The sequence below is a fragment of the Girardinichthys multiradiatus genome, chromosome 15 (assembly GCF_021462225.1).
Source record: "Girardinichthys multiradiatus isolate DD_20200921_A chromosome 15, DD_fGirMul_XY1, whole genome shotgun sequence".
Classification (NCBI taxonomy): domain Eukaryota; kingdom Metazoa; phylum Chordata; class Actinopteri; order Cyprinodontiformes; family Goodeidae; genus Girardinichthys; species Girardinichthys multiradiatus.
In genome coordinates this window covers 18118921-18141738 of record NC_061808.1, presented here as the reverse complement: position 1 = coordinate 18141738, position 22818 = coordinate 18118921, and the positions used below count along the sequence as shown (strand labels likewise).

The following is a 22818-nucleotide window of genomic DNA, read 5'->3' as shown; positions in this document are numbered from 1 at the left end:
TTACCTTCTTGCTTGAGGGTGTCAATAGTGGCCTTCTGGACAGCAGTCAGGTCGGCAGTCTTACCCATGATTGGGGTTTTGAGTGATGAACCAGGCTGGGAGTTTTAAAGACCTCAGGAATCTTTTGCAGGTGTTTAGAGTTAACTTGTTGATTCAGATGATTAGGTTCATAGCTCGTTTAGAGACCCTTTTAATGATATGCTAATTTTGTGAGATAGGAATTTTGGGTTTTCATGAGCTGTATGCCAAAATCATCCGTATTAAGACAATAAAATACCTGAAATATTTCAGTTAGTGTGCAATGAATCTAAAATATATGAATGTTAAATTTTCATATGACATTATGGAAAATAATGAACTTTATCACAATATGCTAATATTTTGAGAAGGACCTGTATATGTCTTTTAAGCCCCACCAACTGGACAGGCTAAAAGCATCCAGGCAGATGTTTCAAAGTGGGAAAAAAATGTCATACTCAAAATATTTGACCCAAGTTTTACAATTAAAAGGAGAGTTCTACTAAATACTAATGAAATGTAGATAAACTTTTAAATAAAAAATATCTCTCTTATCATTCTGGTTTCTTAGGAATATGAATTATTCGGTTAACCCTAACTGATCTAAAATAGGACAAATATAGTCTTATTTAAAGCCAGACACTACAAAAATAAATGATTATGAGTCTTTTATGCTGCATATGTTAGTATCTGGTTGAAACTATAAAAGTTGCAGTAGTTGGAAGGAAAGTTTTCCTACTATAAAAATCAATTAAATTACTTCATTTTCTTCTTTGCTTTGTCTTATATCATTGTTTATTGCCCTCCTAGGTGAATTGTTTATATATGCTTTGCACGAGCAAAATAATGTATCATCAATACATGTGACAAAAATAATACATTTGTGTTTTTATATTTTATAGTAACAGAAAATGTTATTCTTTTGGAAATGCAGTGTTCTTTTAGTTTAAATAAAATACCACACTATCAGAAATAAACCTCAAATTCATAATTTGTCAGCATAATTTTTACATTCCATCTTCAGCTTTCTCTCCACGCCTTCCTCCTCCTCCTCCTCATTGCTGTACCTACCTGGTGTGATAGGTGGAGCCTCAGGTTACGGGTTAATGATTCAACACCATAGCTGCTGAGATTGACAGATATGGGAAGAGAGGGGAAAGGGAATGACTGAGGGGAAGCTGGAGAGAGTTGAAACAGAATTTGCAATGTGAGCTCAGAAAAGTGTGCAAAGGTAGAAAAAAAAGAGCGAATAGGTTGTAACTCCAGAAGGACTGCAGACTGCAGACCACCTGGGAGTCAAGCAGGTTCAGAAGTTGAAACTTCTTCACAGCTGAAGTGGTTATACTGGGAGCACGCCAGGTTGATCGGTTGACTCCTTTGTTCCCTGTGGCCTAAATAGGCTGGACAGGTGCTCATCTTCTATCTACACCTCCTGCAGGTAAGGCTGTCGGTTTAAACATGCTGCAGCTTTTTGTGACTTCTTGGAGTTGTTTACTACCTTAAAGCATCTTAAGATTTAGATGTACAGTAAAAGATGTATCTTCTTTCTTCCAGTTTTTATTTACAGCTATGACGCCACATGGCCAAAGAAGTTCTTATATAGAAGGCATGTTAAACACACAAGACTATTTTAGTATGCCTTTTGAGAATCCAGCTGTAGTTACTTTCCTATGAATTATTGAGTAAGCAGCAGGAAGTATACAGTGCAATAGCTGGATCAGTATAATGATAGCTGGCATCATCTTCTTGCTGCACAGCTAAAAAACACATTTCCCTTCCCACACCTCCAAGTATCATTTCCTGCACAGATGACTTCCTACATGAAGATTCATTATATTGCAATCACTTAGTCTTTCAGTGTTATGATTGTATAGAAAGAATAAACAAAAAAATAAATCTGTTTTGCTATTAATGTAGAATCTGTCTCAATTACATCTGCCCTGTGGTTTTCATTTAATCTCGGCTTGTGCGCGCTGGAGGTTATCGCCCTGATCTGTCCCTTGGCTTTACTTCTTTGTTACATTAAGTTCCTAGGAAACTCAATGTAACAAAGAAGAAAAACTCACAAAACATGTTTGTGCACAGGTCTCTTATGTGTCTGTGCTATACAAACTAGTTAATAAAACGCTTAAAGGCAAATCCTTCTAATTTGCAGAATGTAGGGACTATTTTGTTGTTGCACAGGTCAGTTGTCTCTGCAGCTGCAGGATTATATATCTGTGCTTCCTCAGTTGGTGAATTGAAGCTGAAAATGCATTATCTAACTCCTTGGCACTTTCTGAGAGACCTTAAATCTCCCCGTCACAGTATGCAGCTCTGTTGCCCTACAACTTTATGATTTGCTTTAACTTCTCGTCTAATCTCAGAGCCGTCCAATGTTCAGGGTGAGGCAGCAATATATTCGAGGTCACGTGGAACGCGCCGTGATCATGAGGAAGCAAGTCGATTTTAATTGAGCTCCGTCTTTGGTTTATTGGCCAGGGAACCAATCGCTTAGTGTTTCAAATAATTCTCATGGAACTCTTGACAATAGTGACATGAACATCTGTGTAATATCTGTAAAGAAACCATATTTACAGAGCTTGTGTAAACATCTGATTTCAGTTAAGAGAAAGAAAAAGCAGAGGATATAATCAATGTGTTTTTTTTTTCTTTTAAACATTCCCACTTGTTGCTGGCTAAATCCTAACTTTTATTGGCAGAGCTTTGTAGTTGTATATGTCTGTACCAGCCCACAGTTAAAAAAGTAAAGTAAAACCCAAACAGTAGTTACCCAGAATGCAAACCGTAGTTATAATTTGTTAATTTTTTACTACTTTGAAATGATTACCACTAATAAAAACTGCAAAGGATCCCCAGTAAAAGCAGACAGGATGTTCCCTGCTGACTGTCCATCATTAGTTTGCATTATTCAGCAGACCTCAGGCTGTTTCACAGGCAGTGGAGTTGACAAAAATGCTCTCTCTGGTGAGGAATAAATAGGACACTTACAGATTTAGTCCCCCTTAAAAGGGCTGAAATCACAATGGATGTATCATTAGCATTTTATTGAAGGTTTACGCTATTTAAACGTTCAACATTTACTTTGGTGTTGAGAATGAATACCATGGTCAGATTGAAAGAGGTGCCTGAGGCCTTCAGAAAATAAATAGTTTACAAGTGGAGGACATTGAAAGCAACTGCAAAAATGCCCAGGTGTGGCTGTCCAAGCAAGGTCACCCTGAAAGCAATATGCTAAAAGAAGGCGCCACTGAAACCATAAAATGTCATCACGAGACATGCAGGCCTTTACAATCAGAAAGAGACTGGTCAAGTTTAACTTTCATGGGAGGTGCGCAAGGAGGAAACATTTGCTCTTAAGGAAAACGTGAAGGCCAGACTAAAGTTTGGCAGAGAGAGTATAGACAAAGACCAATACCTCTGGAATAATGTTCTTTGAACATATACTTTCATTGTTTGCCACCAGAACAGAGGACATATTTGGCATAAACCACATACAGCGTTCCAGTAAAAAGAACCTCATGCCAGCTGTGAAGCATGGAGGTGGAAATGTCATGCTGTCGGGATATTTTAATGCAGCAGGACCTGGCCAGTCCTCCATGTTTCCTGCTATGTAATGTAGGGTGTTTGAGAAAAATGTAAAACCATCTGTAAATAAATTAAAGCTAAACCAGAACTAGACCCTGCAACATGACAATGACCCACAATATACCAGCCCATTTACCAAGGAGTGCCTGGGAAAAGTCGTGCACCAGGTCAAAGCAGATCTTGATATCATTAAGATGCTGTGGGGTAAGCTGAAACAGACACGGAAGAAACACCTGAAATACCTTACAGCTGAAAGTGAGGAATAGGCCAAGCTTTCCTCAGACGGATGTCAGATATTTGTAGATATCTACAAGAAGCATCTCACTGAAGTTAGTTCAACCAAAGGAGGTAATACTTGCTATTAGGGGGTAGGGTAACAAAGTTATTCATAACCAGGCAGGTTGGTGTGAATAAATCAACTGTGGGAGCAATTGTAAGAAAATGGAAGACATACAAGACCACTGATAATCTCCATTAATCTGGGGCTCCACGCAAGATTTCATCCCGTGGGATCAAAATGATCATGAGAACAGTGAGCAAAAATCCCAGAACTACATGGAGGGACCTGATGAATAATCTGCAGAGAGCTGAGACCACAGCAACAAAAGCTACCATCAGTAACACAGTACGCCGAGAGGGACTCAAATCCCGCAGTGCCAGGCGTGCCCCCCTGCTTAAGCCAGTACATGTCCAGGCCCATCTGAAGTTTGCCAGAGAGCATATGGATGATCCAGAAGAGGGTTGGAAGAATATCATGTGGTCAGATTAAACCAAAATAGAACATTTTGGGACAAACTCAATTCATAGTGTTTGGAGGTAGAAGAATGCTGAGTTGCATCCCTAGAACACCATACCTACTGTTAAGCATGGGGGTGGAAACATCATGCTTTGGGCCTGTTTTTCTGTAAAGGGGACAGGACAACTGATCTGTGTTAAGTGAAGAATCAAGGGGGCCATGTATCGTGAGATTTTAAGCCAAAACCTCCTTCCATTAGTGAGAGCATTGAAGATGGAACGTGGCCGGGTCTTCCAGCATGATAATGATCCCAAACACACCGCTCGGGCAATGAAGGAGTGGCTCCGTAAAACGCCTTTCAAGGTCCTGGAGTGACCCAGCCAGTCTCCAGATCTGAACCCCATAGTAAATTTGTGGAGGGAGTTGAAAGTCCGTGTTGCCCACCGGCAATCCCAAAACATCACTGTTCTAGACATCTGTATGGAGGAACGGGCCAAAATACCAGCTACAGTGCGTGCAAACCTGGTGAAGACTTACAGGAAACGTTTGACCTCTGTCATTGCCAACAAAGGTTATGCTACAAAGTGTTGAATTGAACTTTTGTTATAGACCAAATACTTATTTTCCACCGTAATTTTACCAATAAATTATTTAACAATCCTACAATGCAATTTCCTGGATTTTTTTTCTCATTTTGTCTCTATTAGTTGAACTGTACCTATTGTGAAAATTACAGACTGCTCTCATCTTTCTGAGTAGGATAACTTGCACAATCAGATGCTGACTAAATACTTGTTGGCTCCACTATATGTGTATTTTGTCATTATTTCAGATTGTTCACTATGTTTGTATGACTTATTTTCTCACTGTAGCCATGGAGAAACAGCTAGAAGAGCTGAAGCAGCAGCTAGAAAAACAATGTCTAATCAACCAAGATCTGGAGAGGCAAAATAAGGACCTGGGTGAGTACAACAAACACTATCTCATCTTTAGATTAAACAGCATTCGGCATGAGCTCAATGAACTGAAATTTGAAAGCTTTGAATTATGGCTTTAAAGATCAACATACTTTTATTCTCCATTAGTGTACAAAATAATACAGGGCTCTGACTCTTCCAGGAGTGTGTATTAGGCAGGATGACATTAAATGTATGGCTGCATGTTAAAGTCAATGACTCGATGCAATAACGTGTCCACTGTCACCACATGCTTGCACAAGATGAGGGATTACTGCAAAGTCAATAACTTAATGCCTTTTTACCAGTAGCCATTATGTAATCAACTGAACATAATTGTATTATTATAACAATTTAATTTGACTCTATGTAAAAGGTATGCTAAGTAAAACTCTGTGTGAAAGATTTATTAGGAGCAAATAAGCTTATTTTTACTACGCCTGAGGCTTACTACATGTAAGGCAGCCATTTTGAATTTTAGGGTTGTGAGAAACCTTCAACTTTCCCACTTGCAATTACAACTTATAGGGACCTTTTTGTCCACTTTAAACCTGGATGTTATATCCTCACAGTAACAATAAAATACATTATTATGCTGTATTCTACAACCTAACAAGCAGTATCCATGTTATTAACTCTGATTTTCTTTGTTGTGGATTTCAGCAGGTTTCAGAGCACCTGGTTTATATAATTTGTATGGGTATGAATTGGATTGATTACATTATATCTATAGAATAGGATATGAATTGTTCAAAATATGTTGAGATTACGTTTGAGTGTTTGGTGCTGTAGTAGAAAAGAAGGTGGTGGTGGGTCTGAAGCCCACTTAACCACAGTCTGCGGTTATTAAAGGGTATTGTGAATTACCAGAAATTTGACACTTAAAGTGAGACAAAAGTGACATAAAATGACTTTGGTGTTGGGTCATTCATCACCCAGGACATGGTGGTTCTAACTACTTAAGGCAAGTGCACTTCTTTGTGTAGGTAATTAAAGTTGTTACCTAAATGTTTTTGATGGGTTGTTTTCTTCTCTTGGAAGGCAATTTACATTTCAACATCAGTGGAAAGTAGCATTAGGCAAATGCAAAAAACAATGTATATTTTTAGAGATCCTTCTACATTTGGCTCTGGTATAGAGGAGAATGTGTCATGGTTTTGTTAAATTGCCTGACCCACATGCACGATACTCTCAGAAGTATGGAAGCAAACTGGAAAGATTTTAAAAAGGTTTATTGAATACAATGAATAAATGGTTAGTGAGATCTTGATCCTGACCGGGTTTTTCACAGTGGAAATTAACTGCGTCACTGGAGGAAAAGAGAAGATGCGAGCAGGAGCAAAACGATCAGAGAGAGTTAGGAGACTAATGCAGGCTGGCTTGTCTCTGCAGATGTTGACACCAGTGAAATGAGCAGAATACGGGTGTCCGAGTGTGTGTGGGATGGAGGGCGGAGAAACAGGAGCCGTGAGAGGATCTTGACTTGAGTGTCAAGGGGCGAACAGGTAGCCCAGAGGAGAGGGAAGTGGGAGCCTTGAGGTTGCCAGCTGTGGATATTATCCAGAAGATCTTGCAAGGAGGTAGATGGCTTGAGACTTGATGTCCAGTGATTCTCCAGTATGAGCCTAGAATCAGCACAGGGAAACCTTCAACAAGGAACAAACGAGAGGAGAGAGTCAGACTAAACTGATACATAAGGAGACTGAGGAGGCTTGAGTTACCACTGCGGGTTAACAGTCAAAAGACAAAGGACTGGCAGCCAGCTCCTCATATACTCCTCCAGATGAGCTTGATTTCTAACAGGAGTGCAGTAGCACACCTGCAGCACCAAGGCCTCCAACACTCCCATGCACAGGTGGAAGTTCGCCCTCCAGTGGAGAACCTAGGGACTCCAAAAGATAGAGACAACAAACCCCTAGATTCCTGACAGAATGTTAATAGAAAATAAAGCTGAAATATCATCTTCACTTTTGTCAGTGTGTACAAGTTTGTGTGAGCACTGCAGCACAGCTACCTCATACTGGATGTTATCATCAATGGGCTTTTAAGGACTGACTCCTGGTATTTGTGTTGCTTAAAATAGAAAGAAAGGTTTTCTTCTAGAACTCTGGTGCTCCCTCTGCCCACACTTTCCTCTGGTAAAATTATTTTCTGTGTGACGGTGTAACTAATGTTTAAACAAACAACAAGTCAGTCAAATATTTAGAATCAGAACATTCTGAAACCCTCCCTTTATGATGAGAACTCACTGGGAGACCATTGCAAAAAATGAAGCATTTTAGACAGAATGTGGAAGAGATGCTCGAACAGCTTACAGTAAGAATAAATAAGCAGTGACTTCAAACATTACATTTTATGAAATATCGTTCTACACTGAGGCTACCAGGGAAGCAGCTCTGTTAGACATATGCAACTGGATGTTGTAGACATAAAAATTAAAATCATGCTGACAAAAAACATTTTCAGCCAAACGTTTTGAACTGTCCAGAAATGTTTTTTTTTTTTTTTAATTCCATTCAATTCAGTTTATTTATATAACGCCAATTCACAACACATGTTGTCTCAAGTCACTTCACAACAGTCAAGTTCATACATTCCAATTAATCCTAACCATTGAACAGTGCAGTCAGATTCAGTTATTTATTCAAATTGGATAAAAAGTTTTTCTATCTAAGGAAACCCAGCAGATTGCATCCAGTCAGTGACTTGCAGCATTCCCTCCTCCTGGATGAGCATGTAGAGACAGTGGACAGTCACTGGTGTTGACTTTGCAGCAATCGCTCATACTGAGCATGCATGTAGCGACAGTGGAGAGGAAAAACTCCCTTTTAACAGGAAGAAACCTCCAGCAGAACCAGGCTCAGTGTGAGCGGCCATCTGGCACGACCAACTGGGGGTTTGAGAGAACAGAGCAGAGACACAAAGAGAACAAAGAAGCACTGATCCAGGAGTCCTTTCTATGGGAAGGAAAAGTAAATGTTAATGGATGTAGCTCCTTTAGTTGTTTCACCTAGAAAGAAAAAACAGATAAACTTTGAGCCAGTTTTCAAGGTTAGAGTCTGAAAGAGAGCACATAGAGTTAGTCACAGTAAAAGCTCAGTCAATTGCTATGTCTAGGAGAGAGAAAGGGTTAAACACTGTAAGACAGGTCCATGTGGATCATCGGTAGAGGGTGAGCATTAAGTTGTTGCCAGCAGAAGCTTGGACGATTCCCCTCTCCAGAAAGGTGTCACAGGTAGACACAGAGTCAGGCCAGGTGTAGCTTCTAGGAAGAGAAAATAGAGAACAAAGTTAAAAGCTGAAATAACAGCAAATAATGCAAAATTGGAGAGTAGTGTGAGAATGTAGCGAACAGGGTGAAAGTGGTCATTATGTCCTCCAGCAGCCTAAGCCTATAGCAGCATAACTACACAGATATCTCAGGATAGCCTAAGCCACTCTAACTATAAGCTTTATGAAAAAGGAAAGTTTTAAGCCTAGCCTTAAAAGTAGACAGTTTGTCCATCTAGAGCCCACTGATGGCCATTGTTATACTAAAAACCACGATTGGGATACCTCTCTCTGTCAGATTGACCATAACCATTGGAAAAGAGAGGGGGTCATACAGGTAGCAGAAATGGTGGGTGTGTTTAAAGACAGGATTTGTGCATATTATGCTAAATGAGCTTAGACTGTATTTTATCTGCATAGTAAATTTTTTTTCAACGTCTTATTTGTTGGATGCATCGCAAAGGTGGCATAAAAACCATGAATTATGTTTTCTACGATATATTGTACACTGAACATACATCTTTGCTTTTGTTTCGCAGAGAAACGGCTGAAAGACAAAGAAAAACTTTTGCAGCAACTGCAGAGCCAGTACCAAGATCTTGGTATGAGACCCACATGGGTACCACCTCCACACCTGCTATACCTGCTCACATGGTTAAAGTGATCTTCTGCTTGTTTTTGTCTATTGGCTCCCCTTAGAGTTTCCCTCCCGGGACCCTAATGAGGCTGAGCCTGAATTCAGGACGAGTCGTGCAGCTGTTATAGCCCCTGAACCAATTCCAGAGATGCTGGAGATTTCATGCAACAAGGTCAAGAAGTCGGAAAGGTCAGTAATCAGTAATGCTCACTGTATTTGACAACTAACCCTCCAAGGCACCTAGGATCTGATTTATTTTGAGCACTTCCTAATTTTTAATCACTAATTTTGCATTATTTATTGCTAAGGGCAGAAGAGTTTCCAAAAGTAAATGGTTGGACTAAGTATAAAAGTTCCCACCTCACATCACACCTTAGTAATTATTTACTTAGTAATAATTTAAAAGTCGGGCTGCATGGTTGCGCAGTTGGTAGCACTGTTGCCTTGCAGCAAGAAGGTCCTGGGTTCAATTCCTGGCCGGGGGTCTTTCTGCATGGAGTTTGCATGTTCTCCCCGTGCATGCGTGGGTTCTCACCGGGTACTCTGGCATCCTCCCACATTCCAAAGACATGACTGTTAGGTTAATTGGTCTCTCTAAATTGCCCTTAGGTGTGTGAATGAGTGTGTGCTTGGTTGTTTGTGTGTTGCTCTGTGATGAACTGGCGACCTGTCCAGGGTGTACCCCGCCTCTCACCCTAGACTGCTGGAGATAGGCACCAGCTCCCCAGCGACCCACTATGGAAGAAGCGGTAGAAAACGATTGACTGACTGATTAATTTAAAAGTCACATATAGGCTGTAAATATAGGACCCTCGGCCAAAACGTCTCCAGTGATGGGCATTAAAATGAAATGTTTGGGATCTACTTTAATTTTATTATGATAGGTAATATCTGTGACCCCCTTTTCAATCTGAGCCTCTGATTCAGGTATATCGACAAAAATAAGAATATTGTTAAGAGTTCAATATTTTGTCACTGATTTCAGAAATTGAAAGCCATATATTTCATAGATTCATTACATATAAAATGAAATATTTCAAGCCTTTTTTTTGTAATTTTGATGATTATTGCTTACAGATAATGAAAACCCAAAATTCAGTGTCTCAGAAATTTTGAAATATTTGAATATTACATAAGATCAACAAAAAAGGATATTGTAAACAGAAATGTCAGGCTTCTGAAAAGTATGTTCATTTTTCTATGCACTCAATACTTGGTTGGGGCTTTGTTTGCATGAATCACTGCATAAGTGCAGTGTGGCATCAGCCTGTAGTTCTGATGACGTGTAATGAAAGCCCAGGTTGCTTTGACAGCAGCCCGCAGGTCATCTACATTGTTGGGTTTAGTTCCTCTTATCCTCCTCTTCTCTTCCCTCTCAGAGTTTGAGTGAGTTTTTCTGGGTTGACCCCTGAGGATTAAATAATGTGTGTTTTTTGCATTTATCACACCCCAAGTACTCATGCTGTGTTGACATGTTTGGTGATGGGATCTCACGAAGCGACTGATCTGTCATCTTACATGAAAGCCAACTTTTTGTTTCTACAGTGAGACAAGTCTGATTGTTAAAGCCATCCAGAAGAATGACTTCCTGAGCCGCCTCGATGATGAGCAAATAGCCATGATGGTGCACCTCTTGATGTCATCACACTTCAAACCTGGGGAAGAAGTCATTAAGGAGGGATTAGAAGGAGATAGCATGTACATAGTGGCAGGTGGGATCATGTCTAGATGTGAGCCACTGTGTGCCATGATCACATTAAACCTTCAATTAAAAATTATACATTGACCCTAACATGCCCAGAAAGCGATGTAAGAAGGATTTGCTCCTTTCAGCTGGTGATCTCATCGTGACTCAGTCAGGCCGGACCCTGAGGACTCTGACAAAAGGAGATGTTTTCGGAGAGTTAGCCATCCTGTACAACTGCAAACGGACAGCAACGGTCAAAGGTTAGACTCTACAATGTACAGTATAATGATGCATTAGGATGTGATGATTTTTATTCCAGGTAATAGCCATTCATTTTGTGATTTTATAATGTAGAAGTTTGTGTCTGCTCTGAACATTGATACAGTATGAGTGTATATTACACACATGAAATGCCAGTTGGCTCCCTGTTTGGCATCTTTGTTGTCGAGTTTGAATGTGAAGGACAAATAGCTACAATAACTCCATCATATTAGAGTAACAGAGGTCTAAAGGTCATCAGTTTTGGAAAATATATTTTGTATGCAGAAAACTTTCATACATTTTAATAAAAATCCCATGACCTTGTATGAAATATGTAGAAGAAGGAAACCTTTAATATAGTTTAACATAACTTCAAGAAGCTACATAGAGGTGCCAAAATTCAAGTTATAAACCAATCTGCCTCATAATCTTAAAATGAATATACAAAGATGAACTTTTCTTCTGGCAATCTTCTGAATTTATCTCATTTTAATTTATTCAATGTAAAAAGTAAATAATTAATTAAAGAATGACAAGAATCTTTGAGAGCTTATCTTTAATAGAATCAAATCCTAAATTTATGACTCATCAACCTGTATTCATTAGTGATTAATTAAGCTAAAGAAACACAAACAAAGATACTACATTAATTGGGGCCCAGCATAGCAATGAATGGAGGCAGATAATTCATTGCGAAGCCTCTAAACTGGACTCTTTATCTATGATTATTTCGTCTATATTATTGTGGCAGGAACTGTAGGGTGCACCCCCAAAACGTATATATCAAGAAGAAAGAGGTTTATGGCTCAATTTTGATTCTGATATTTCACTGTTATCTGAGAGGGGAGATCAATAAAAGGGATCAATTCAAAGTCTCGGAACCAGCTTTCAGGACCCAAACCACTAATTAATCAAAATTGGAAAATCAGGCTGCTGTCTCACTCTTGGAACTGACTACAACCAAGTTGCGGTCATGGGGTTCCCACAATACTCTCGGCTCGGCTGACAGGAAACATCTCGGCAGAAATAGCTGTTTGACCAGAAAGTAACTAAAACTGGAAAGCTGCTAGTTCTGGCCTAGGTATTTGGATGTCTTGGTGGTTCCTTACTTAAGTTTCCGAACTGAGTTTAATATGAAAGGAAGTACTTTGAAAGGACGTTTCTAAGTGACTTTGAAAAATTAGAATATAGCTCAGCTTTACACAAAAACATTCAGACGTAATGTAGCATATGATGCAAACAAAACATTTATCACAATCCAGTCTCACTGACCCGGTTGGACAAGGCTTGGTGATAGGTTCTAAGGCTCTGTCTCCAGACTTAGCAGCTCATCAAGAGCCCAAGCTTCAAGAGGAGGAGACGTCATGAGGGGCAGGTCAACCAATCAGAAGCAGACTTGGGGTAATGTGAGAAATATTTCAAATTAGACACATTTAGAGCACTCAAGCAAAAAGCCTTGTGAAAGAATACTAGAAAGTCAATGTGCTGAATAAACATTTATAGATGCAGCTCCTGAAGCTTCCACTGACTAGTTGGGGAGAGGGTAAAAGAACAGCAGAAAAGCCCCTGATTCCAGTTATCAATTAAAGGTTTGACCTTGTGTGTTCCCTGCATAAAGTAGCTAAGACACCTGTGCATCTGTGGTGCATGGAGCGACAGACCTACAGAACAATTGTCACTAACAAGTCCAAGAAGAAACGAGAACAGCTCATGGGCTTCCTCAAGACGTGAGTTTCAAAATCCTCCTGATCTGTTTTCCTTTTTTTAAAAATATAGACTTAACCAGTTGATTTGTTTTTAGATGATGTCTAAATCTGCCATTTTAAATACATGCAACAGGTCTCGTACTCTGAAAGACCTGAATGACGCGCAGTTGTCCAAAATCATTGACTCCATGGAGGAGGTGCGTAAATTTATGTTACTAACTTCTTTTGACAAATGCACACTTTAAAGAGCATTTATTAAACACTGAGCGACATTTTTTTTTGTTTGTATTTTTACAGTCACACATTGAAAGCATTTTGAAAGTTTAGACAAAAACATCTACTTCTACACGATTTTTTTATGTATCCGTCATGCTGTTTCTTGCAGGTGAAGTTTCAGGATAAAGATGATATAGTTCGAGAAGGAACAGAAGGAAACACTTTCTACATCATCCTCAAAGGAGAGGTAATTTAATGTCAAAATATGTGTGTAAACCAACATATAAGTGATACAGTTAATCATTTTCTTCATTGGTCTGAGTTGTGTTGTCCTCTTAGGTACTGGTGACCAAGAATGTGAATGGACACCAGAAGCAGATTCGCAAGATGGGTAAAGGAGAACACTTTGGGGAGCAGGCCCTCATACGGTAAGCCTGCAAATTCAACAACTGCCTAAGGATATTTATTTTATTTTGTGAAAACATTTGAAGATGCGTGTACCTGCCTCGGGTGCTGCCTTGTTTACCTTTTTGCCGGAAAAATCTGCTTTTTTTTTTTTTTACGTTTTGCAGACTTCATACATAAAAGAAGTTGGACACCCAGTGTTTTCCCTATATTGCACTATGAGGTTAAATGGCAATTAGTCCTTATTATAGGGATTTTATTGTGTTGCATGAAGTAAATAATAAACCAGAAAAATATGCATTGTATTAACCACAACCTTTGTGACAAATGTGTTTTTTTGGCATTTGTTGTTTAAGTTAATGGGCTGTATAAATATTTGGTTTGTATGTTTTCAATACCAGATTGATTTAGACATTACACCAATAATGCACAGACAAATCCTACTTTGCTTTGTTGTTTTCACAGCGAGATCTTGCGAACTGCCACTTGTACTGCTGACGGCCCTGTTACCTGCTTCTCTATTGACAAGGAGTGAGTCTGATTTAACAGGGAAACTGTCATTCAGTCATGCTTTGGATGGAGATTTCCTCTTTGATTCTGTTACCTTGCCAGTTTCCTTTTTAGATAGTGATTTGTCACTTGTTGTCATGACAATGTTGTTTTTTTTTTTTTTAAAGGGTTTTTGAAGAGACGATCCCTGTAGAGCACCTCGAGCTGTTTGATGAGTATGTGACTCAGAAGTGTCCCGTGAAAATATTGTCCCAGTTAGTTTCCTGCTCACAATCCTTATTTTTAACTTTCAGCTCTAAAGTGATGCAGGAGGCCAAAGCTCCAGAAATGTCAAGGTGAGTAACCGTGAAAAATAACAAAAGCCAGAATGATGTTCCTGCCGGGTGGAAGAAAATGTAATTGCCCATGTTCTGGTAAATAAACTTCTCTGCACACCTCTCCACAATGGCGTTTATGTTTTTATAAAAACATTAATGGTGTGGCGCCACTTGTACGAATCAAAGTTCTAAAACGGAGAACAAACAGCTTTTTCACATCACACAAAAGCTACTTGCCAAACTTTTCTGTAAAATCAGTCAAGGTCACTTTTCATATAGTTTGTCACAGTTAGAATAGTGCATCATAATTAGTTTTTTCTGTTTGTTTTGATATTTTATTGAAATTCCTTAGTTAATCAAGACAAAATCCACCCTCCAAAAGGCACGCTTTTGATGACATCACATAATGCAAGCTCTTTTTAAAATAAAAATGTATTTTTCTTGTTTTTACTTTTTATTTACACAATTTTAATTTAATGCTTCATTCTTCATTCTTGTACCTCTTGTGATGTCATTAACACAAGATTATTTTTCTTCAGGAATAATAAAAAAAAAAAGATATGCAAGTGATCAAATCTCTAGATACACAAGCAGCAGGAGGGGTTGCCAAAGAAATCCCTGTGACTCATTGGTCAACATCAGTCCTCAAGTTCGCGTTTAGTCTTCGTGGTAACCAACTGTTGCACTGCATCGGTATATCTCGCAGCAGACTCGCCACTTTGTCTTCTAGCTAAGAAAGATGTTCTTCTTGAAATGTAAAGTTTTAATTTTTTAAATGGCATTTTAGTAATTCTTGATTTTTTTACTTTTTTAACGTGTTAAAGAAATACACTTTTGCTTGACGTCACTCTGTAAAATATTGTAGAATCAAACAAAAACACCACAAATTACTTTACAAATTATTTACTTAAAATAACACAGTCATGAATAAATGTGTTTCTTTCAGTTTCAGTCCCACCTCCACTCTGAAGTTTAAGGATCTGGTTCCTGTTTTTTATCAGGAGGGACGCTATCAAGGGGATCCTGTCACACTCGGTGTTGGGGGATTTGGTCGTGTGCAGCTGGTAAGTTTAGTCCTTTCCCTTTATACGTGTGTATTTGAAATATTGATAGGAACCTATTAAGAAATTGCATATATAGTGCATTTGTTGCAATTTAAAAAGCATTTAAACTTCTATAAAAGTTGAATTTGGATTTAAACTATGGCTTCTACCAGCTTTATGTTTGCAACAGAAATTTCCACCCACGAACAGCAAATAGTGAAGTTTTTCTTTTTGTTGAACTCAGATGACCACAGTGAATCATGGTAAATACTATGCCATGAAGCGGGTCAGCAAAAAGCAAATTGTTGCCAAGAGGCAGGAGGAACACATGCTGTTTGAGAAGAAGATCCTCAAAGCAATCCAGTGTGACTTCATTGTGAAGTAACTGCTGGCAAAACCACTACTTGCAGTCTTTTGATGACATTCTACAGCCGCTAAATTACACTTAAATCCTTTCTTTCTCTGCTATTTGTAGACTTTATGCAGCATTTAAAGATACGAGGTACATCTATATGGTGATGGAGTTCTGTAGCGGTGGCGAGATCTGGACCAAACTGAAGGAAGTGTAAGCAAAAATAAATCTTAATCAAATGGACTGCTCAGGTGGAAAGCGGTATAGTGAATACATAATTGGCTTAAACTAGTATTGATTGCATGTCCAAAAGACATGGCAATAAACGTAGCAGTTTGTAGGTAAAGGATGTTAAAAAAGAGCGATAAAACAACTGAGGGTAATACATATGAGTGAAGGATTGTTCAAACTGCCAAAGAAGTTAATGAAGTGGAGCTATTTTTAAATCTCTGACAACAGAGGGCGATTTGATGAGCATGTTGCTGTGTTCTGCACTGCCTGCGTGGTGGAGGCCTATGCTTACCTCCACAACAAGAACATCATGTACAGAGACCTCAAGCCTGAGAACTTGATGCTGGACATGAGAGGCTATGTCAAACTGGTGGGTCCTTGAACCTTTAGTGCTCATTAAAGTCTCTTAAATTCCTTCTAGGCAAACGTAGTGATCTGTTTTTATATATGCTTTTGAATAGATTCTGTTTTAATCTGGGTTTTGCTTTTCAGGTTGACTTTGGTTTTGCAAAGGAACTAATTCGTGGTGAAAAAACCTACTCATTTGTTGGCACTCCTGAGTACATGGCTCCAGAGATCATCAAGAACCAGGGTCACGACTTTGCCGTTGATTTCTGGTCACTTGGCATCCTAATCTTTGAACTTTTGGTGGGAAGGTAACCATATTTAACAGGATCCATGCCTCAAAAAAATTATATCTCACCAATTGTCTCAGTCGTACCACCTTAGCTTTTTCACACTATTCCATGTTAGAGCCACAAACTTTAATGTGTTTTGTTGGCATTTTAAAAGATAGACCAAGTGAAAAAGTAGTGCAAACTGGAATAAAATGATGTAGGGTTCTCAAAATTGTGTAAAAAGGTGTGGTGTGCATTTGATCTAACCATTCCATTGTAGCTCTAGCTGTATGTTTAGGGTCGTCCTGCCGGAAGGTGAAACTCTGTGCCAGACTGAAATCTTTTTCCAATTTAGAAGGGTTTTTCTTCGAGTAATTCTTCTAGTTTCCATTCATCCATCTTCCCATCAACTTTGACCAGCTTCCCTTCCCCTACTAAAGAAAAGCATCCCCTTAGCATGATGCGGCCACCACCATTTTTCACTATGGGAAATATATCATTGCAAAAGAAGACCAGGGGTCTGCAACCTTTACAAAGAGCCAAAGAGCCATATTTGCCCTCTGTCGATCTTAATTTAAATTTATTTAGAGGAGCAAATGTTACATAACCTTTTGAAAAAACACAACCTATAATTTTTGCTAAATATTGTCTATAGGACATTTGTTGTCAGTTTTAAAGAACCCACATTTTATTTCTATTTCTAGGTTTAAAAAATAGAAATATGTAAAACTTGGCAAAAAGAGGGTGGCTACATTTTTGCCTATGGTATGTTTGTGGAATATGACGTCTAAAAATGTTTACCAGCAGATGGCAGCAGGGACATGGAAATGATCTAGCTTATGCGTTGATGTGTGAGTGTTTGAGTGCCACTTGAACTAAAAGTTTATCTACAACTCTTTGTTCTGCTTTTAAACCTCCAGTCCTCCATTTTCAAGCTCAGAGCCTCAGAAGATTTATTCCAAAATTTTGGATGGAGAGCTCAAGTTTCCACCTTACCTGAGTGAGGCAGCGAAGTCAATCATCAGCAAACTGTGCAGGTTAGCTGAAAATAACCAAATGAAGGCAGATCAATTAGATTCTAAAAATGTGCTATTTTTTTTTTACTGTTTACTTCATATTAATGGAGTTTTACAGATTACAATTGGCTATTTTATTGTTTTAAATCTTAGAAATTGGCATCTCATACAGTGCTTTACTGACTGTCTTTCTGAATATCATTTGTAGACCTCGGCCAGGTCAGAGGTTAGGAAACACTAAGAATGGAATCAAAGATGTCCGGCATCACAGGTAACCATGGCAACATGTCATCCTCATAAGGCAGAGTCTAAAAATCCTGTATCGGTCATCCCCTACAGCCTACTCTGTGTATTAGACACTGAGTAAAGCTTTATGGTGTTTTTTTGTTTTTATTATTGAGAACTGTTTAATTGGACATTTTTTGTTTATTCTTCTGATAATTGGGAGTGCAGTGTACATGCAAGGTCTGGGTTCACACCACTATTCATAGAGCAGTGGCTGCATATACACTTAGTCAATGCATATAATTTGTTAAATCATTAGGATATTACAAAATAGCATTAGAATACATGCATTTACATAATTGCCTAGTTTATTAGCAAAAACATGCAAACATGTTTGTTTCTTTATGTAATGGCCATACAAGAGTCAGAATAAAATCATTTAGATTACTTCTCATAATGTTTTTAACAGGCTGCTCAAATATCTACCTAATTTGAGTGAAGCAATTTTCTGTTTTCATGTCAGGTGGTACAGCAGTATGAACTGGCACAAGCTGCGTATGGGTCAGCTCGACGCTCCAACCGTATGGCTCATACGGAAGGCAAGTCAAAACATATATCATAGAAGGTTTTTTTGTTTTGTTTGTTTTTGTAAAACCAAAGTTTTATAGAAATTGAAACAAAGACCCAAGATGTTAGATTAACGTTCGTTCACTAAACATTTTTATGTACTGTCCTTTTGGATCATATTGCATCAGTCATGGTGCGTTGGTACAAGGGTTCTAAGCAATCCTCTGTGTCTTTATAGTAGTTTTTGGCATAACGTCAATCAGGGATTTGTCATAATGAAACCTAATGAAGCCAGTCTACTATTTGGTACTCTAAAGTACTATAAAAATGAACTTTAAGTTTAAAGAGGTTTAGTCTCTTCATCAAACAGAACAGAATATATACACTTTAAAATATAACTTGTCATCTAACAAAGCACCTTTAAAACAAAAAGTGAATTTGAGGCAATAGCTGTTCCACATAAACACAATACATTATTTTATATCTAGCTACATTTGTTGATGTACTGAACAGTTTTACAGACGTGTTCAAGAGGTGCGCCGCATCTGTTCTGACTGGACAAAGTAGGAGAACCCTTTCATAACAGCAGACATGTGTTCAAGGTAATGAGCATGAAGAACAGGGCTTACTTAGGAGTGACAGAGGTAAGGCGTGTCGTAATTCTCCACCGGACATGTTGACAGAACTCAGATCTCGGGGAGGCCTCCACTTAGACTATACAAGCCCGCTGCCCCGAACTCTGACATAAATTAGTGCTGCAGCAGGGGGTATCGGAGGGGGAGTTAATACTTTTATCAGGTTTTGCAGAGTATCAGGTCATAAACCAGGTCACTTAAAACAAGGCAATACAAATTTCTTCACCACTCTGAATGTGAAGAGCTGAGACCCATTTTGTGAAACATAATGTTGTTTGTAATGCATAATGTGCACATGAGCATAATGTGAAACAAGTCCTGTGAGGTTTGCATGTTGCTCATGATTCGCCACAGCTTTGTACTGTAGATTGCTTGACTGGTACGATGAAAGGTGTAAAATGGCCCGGGCTGCTTCTGCATCAGGACAGACTAATCTGTGCATCTAATTGTAGCTGGAAGTTGGCTTTTCTAATTTCCCGGCTGGAAACTAAACAAATTTTTCCCCTGAATTTTGAATTCTGACTGGGAGAGTCAGATGTTGCAGAACAGCCTCAAGTTCAGTGTCCAGTTTGACTGGTGCTCATGTAAAACATAGGGAAAGTTTTAGATATAAACAATTCATTGGGACTTCCAGCAGCTTGTATTAAAATAAAGCCAGAAGTACACATAGTACTGTGAGTTTTTAAATAAGTTCCTTTAATGTCTGAACACATAAAGCAGAGATGTAAATCACCTGCCTATAAGCTTTAAGTTCTACACAGTCTGAGTGTCCCCAAGTGGTCAAATGACCGTTAGCTGAACTGATCAGAGTCTCTCATGCTGGAAAGCCCACTTCAAGCATTTTGCATGAAAGGGTGACTTCGTCAGTGAAGAGGCTCTGCATAGCTTAGCATGAGATCAAGCGATTTTATTCATGGGCCTTTGCTGCAAAATTTACACAGCATTTGCAAGCATTTCCTCACAAGGCATTATTATATTGAATATGTATTGCAATGCTATCCTTTCATTCCAGGATCTAGACATGTTCTTTATGTATCATGATCAACTGCAAGGTCCCAACCATCAAATCAGGGGTTGGGGTCATCACCAATATTACATCCCTGACCCACCTTGGGAGGAAGTCATATATCTGATCTGAGAAATGTGTTTCTTAACAGAATCTGATGCAGATAACAGTTGAGAACACCTTTGCTTTTATATCAAGCACCGAGTGCATTCGAAAAACTTGCATGAAGATTGCAGTGTAAATTCGCAGCATTGCTCAGATGAACGCTGCAATTTTTTCTAGAATTGCGCCGCTCAAGGTGGCAGCAGGTTGAAGTAGCTCTGTTACTTTGCTGATAAAAAAGGCTGACTCTGTTCTGGGGACTCCTCTGGAACCTCTGGAGATCATTGTGGAAAGACGGATTCTTCATAAAATGAAGAACATTATGGAGAACTCTGAGCATCCTCTTCATGAGACTGTCCTACAGCAACAGAGTGTCTTCAGTCAGAGGCTTCTTCAGATCTGCTGTAAGACGGAGCGCTACAGGAGATCCTTCCTGCCCACAGCCATCAGCATCTACAACGGCTCTTTGAGGAAACCTTCATAATATGAGCTATAACAACATTTAATTTCCCTTTGGGATTAATAAAGTATTTTTGAAATGAATTGAATTGAAGTTGTAAACAACACCCCTTGGGTTTCACAATTTCAGAACTTGCTGTGTAAGCTCACAGGGCCCATGATCTCTACTGACACATGTATGATGTTAAAGGATAAAGTGATCTGTAATGGGGGGGGTATGTTGACGCGTGTTTATTGTGGAGCCATGATCTGAAAGGGGCTCCGCCAAGCTGAGCTGGAGATGTGCCACTCAAGCACAAGGCAGATCCCCAACAGTGTGACAGTGGTAATAAGAATGTTGTAGCATCAGATTTCTCAGTTGAACCTTTTGGGGCAAGAGTGATCAGTGTATGTATTCAGAAAGGTTCATGTTTTAGAACAAAACAGTTTAGATCTGATCTTCTATTATTTAGATCTTTTGAAAAGTGCATACGCTCCATGACAGCTGAGCCTGTCTGCAGCTGGATTTTCATATTTCTTTATTACAATGTTACATGAGTCATACTGAGCATATGTTATGTAAATTTTCTATACATTTTAAAAATTTATTTCTAAAAATTTTCAAATCTTTGCCCAGCAATGGGATTGTAGAGGTTGAAGGAACTAAATTGCTAACATAAGGATTTTTTTCAAACTGGCCAAGCCTCATCTGTAACTATTAATTTCAATCTTTGTTCTCCTTCAGGGTCCCTGCTACATCAACTTTGATAAATTTCCTCAGGACTACTCACAAGCAGAGGAGGAGTTGTCTGGATGGGACCGTGACTTCTAATTCCCATTTTTAGTTTAAAGAATCGAAGGGTGGAGGGTTTGTCCATATCAGCCCAATAAGGACCCTAATTAAAGCAGCTGACCTTACCTTGCACTCAAGAGGCCAAACAAAGATAATGCTACTGGGTATCGACATATCACTCAACACATTTCTTACCAAATTTTCACACTCATTATAGTGAAGCTGCAGGGAATCACTTTGACAATATGTGCTGAAGCTCCTCTGTTGCAATGCTGAATCACACACAGACGCATCTCTTCAGCCAAGTAGGAGGTGTTGAGACAAGATATTGGGACTTTGCGTTTTCATATTCAGTGCAAATAGATTTGGTAGCTGATGAATAAGTGTTAAATCCATAAAACACCTTCTAGTGATCATGCTAAGAACACCGCCAGTAGCTCAAGTGCTTCAGACGTATGGTAAAATTTGTATAAGGAGTCATTGCTGACAAAGCAGGACAATAAGATTAATACTGATGTCATACACTTGTGTTCAAAATAAAAACCAGATCAATCAATAGGTATGGGGACAAATAATATTTCTACATGGCAGATAATTTACTAGTAGGTGTAATAGAGCAATAAAAACCCAACAGACCCAACAGTCACAACTTGCAGCTGATTCGTGCAATTGTGTAATCGTGTAATCAACAAGACAATAACCCAAAACACACCAGTGAGCGAGCAACATATTGGATCCAGACCAATGAGAATAACGTAAAGAAGCTGCCAGCCCAATCCGAGAACCTTAATCCTAGGGAGAACCTGTGGGTTGACATCAGGCATGTTGTTTCGGAGGCAAAATCAAGAAATGAAGAGGAATTGTGCAATGTGGTCCAATTGTCCTGGGCTGGAAAACTTGCAGTTCCCAGAAGCAGTGGTTATTCAACTAAATATTGATTCAGTGGTTCACAGGAAAGCTAAATCTTCAGCATTTTTTTCATTTACACAGTGAATGTTTGAGTTTGTAAAGAAAAAAAGCAGACCCCGACTGATAACAAATTTTAATTAAGTTTGATTTGGAAATAAAAGTTATTTGAATTTTGAGCTTTACTGCTATTTTATATACCATACTGCTAATATCTTGAGCACAATTGATCTTCCAAGTTTGTTGTTCTTTGGGTCCACGTAGTTCGTGATAAAGCTCGGCTCGTGTTAAAGCTTTAAATACTTTAATATTTGTAAACTTTTTTTTTTACCCATTGTTGACTTATTTCTTCATGTTTTTATTGAGGTGTTCAAGCACATCTTGATCAAAAACTAAATGACTTTTGTTCTTGAATCCCGTGTGTTTGCATTTTGTCACTGTCAAATCTGAAGTGTGAAACTCTACTCACAATTTTTTAAGTTGTGACCAAATCTCCTTCCCAGCCTAGAGTGGGCAGGTAAAGTATTTACAGATCAAATGTGTGATTACGAACAAAGCATCTCGGAAATATTGTTGTTGC

The 22818-nt window shown here is 38.8% G+C and overlaps 1 protein-coding gene across 2 annotated transcripts; it reads left to right on the top strand.

Annotated features, from left to right (window-relative positions):
• The first annotated feature begins 1177 nt into the window (after positions 1 to 1177).
• On the top strand, positions 1178 to 22652 carry prkg3 (protein kinase cGMP-dependent 3). 2 transcript variants are annotated; one of them, XM_047388714.1, is made up of 22 exons: positions 1178 to 1456; positions 5215 to 5304; positions 9108 to 9170; positions 9268 to 9394; positions 10751 to 10917; positions 11039 to 11152; positions 12775 to 12880; positions 12993 to 13056; positions 13245 to 13322; positions 13415 to 13503; positions 13946 to 14011; positions 14158 to 14205; positions 14284 to 14325; positions 15254 to 15371; positions 15595 to 15731; positions 15826 to 15915; positions 16162 to 16303; positions 16426 to 16589; positions 17471 to 17587; positions 17775 to 17837; positions 18315 to 18390; positions 21285 to 22652. In XM_047388714.1, exons 2-22 carry the CDS (start codon positions 5217 to 5219, stop codon positions 21369 to 21371), a joined length of 2046 nt encoding a protein of 681 aa, XP_047244670.1. In that variant the 5' UTR covers positions 1178 to 1456; positions 5215 to 5216; the 3' UTR covers positions 21372 to 22652. The 2 variants fall into 2 exon arrangements, with proteins under 2 accessions (XP_047244670.1, XP_047244669.1); XM_047388713.1 differs by having other exon boundaries at positions 12772 to 12880.
• Positions 22653 to 22818: the final 166 nt, after the last annotated feature.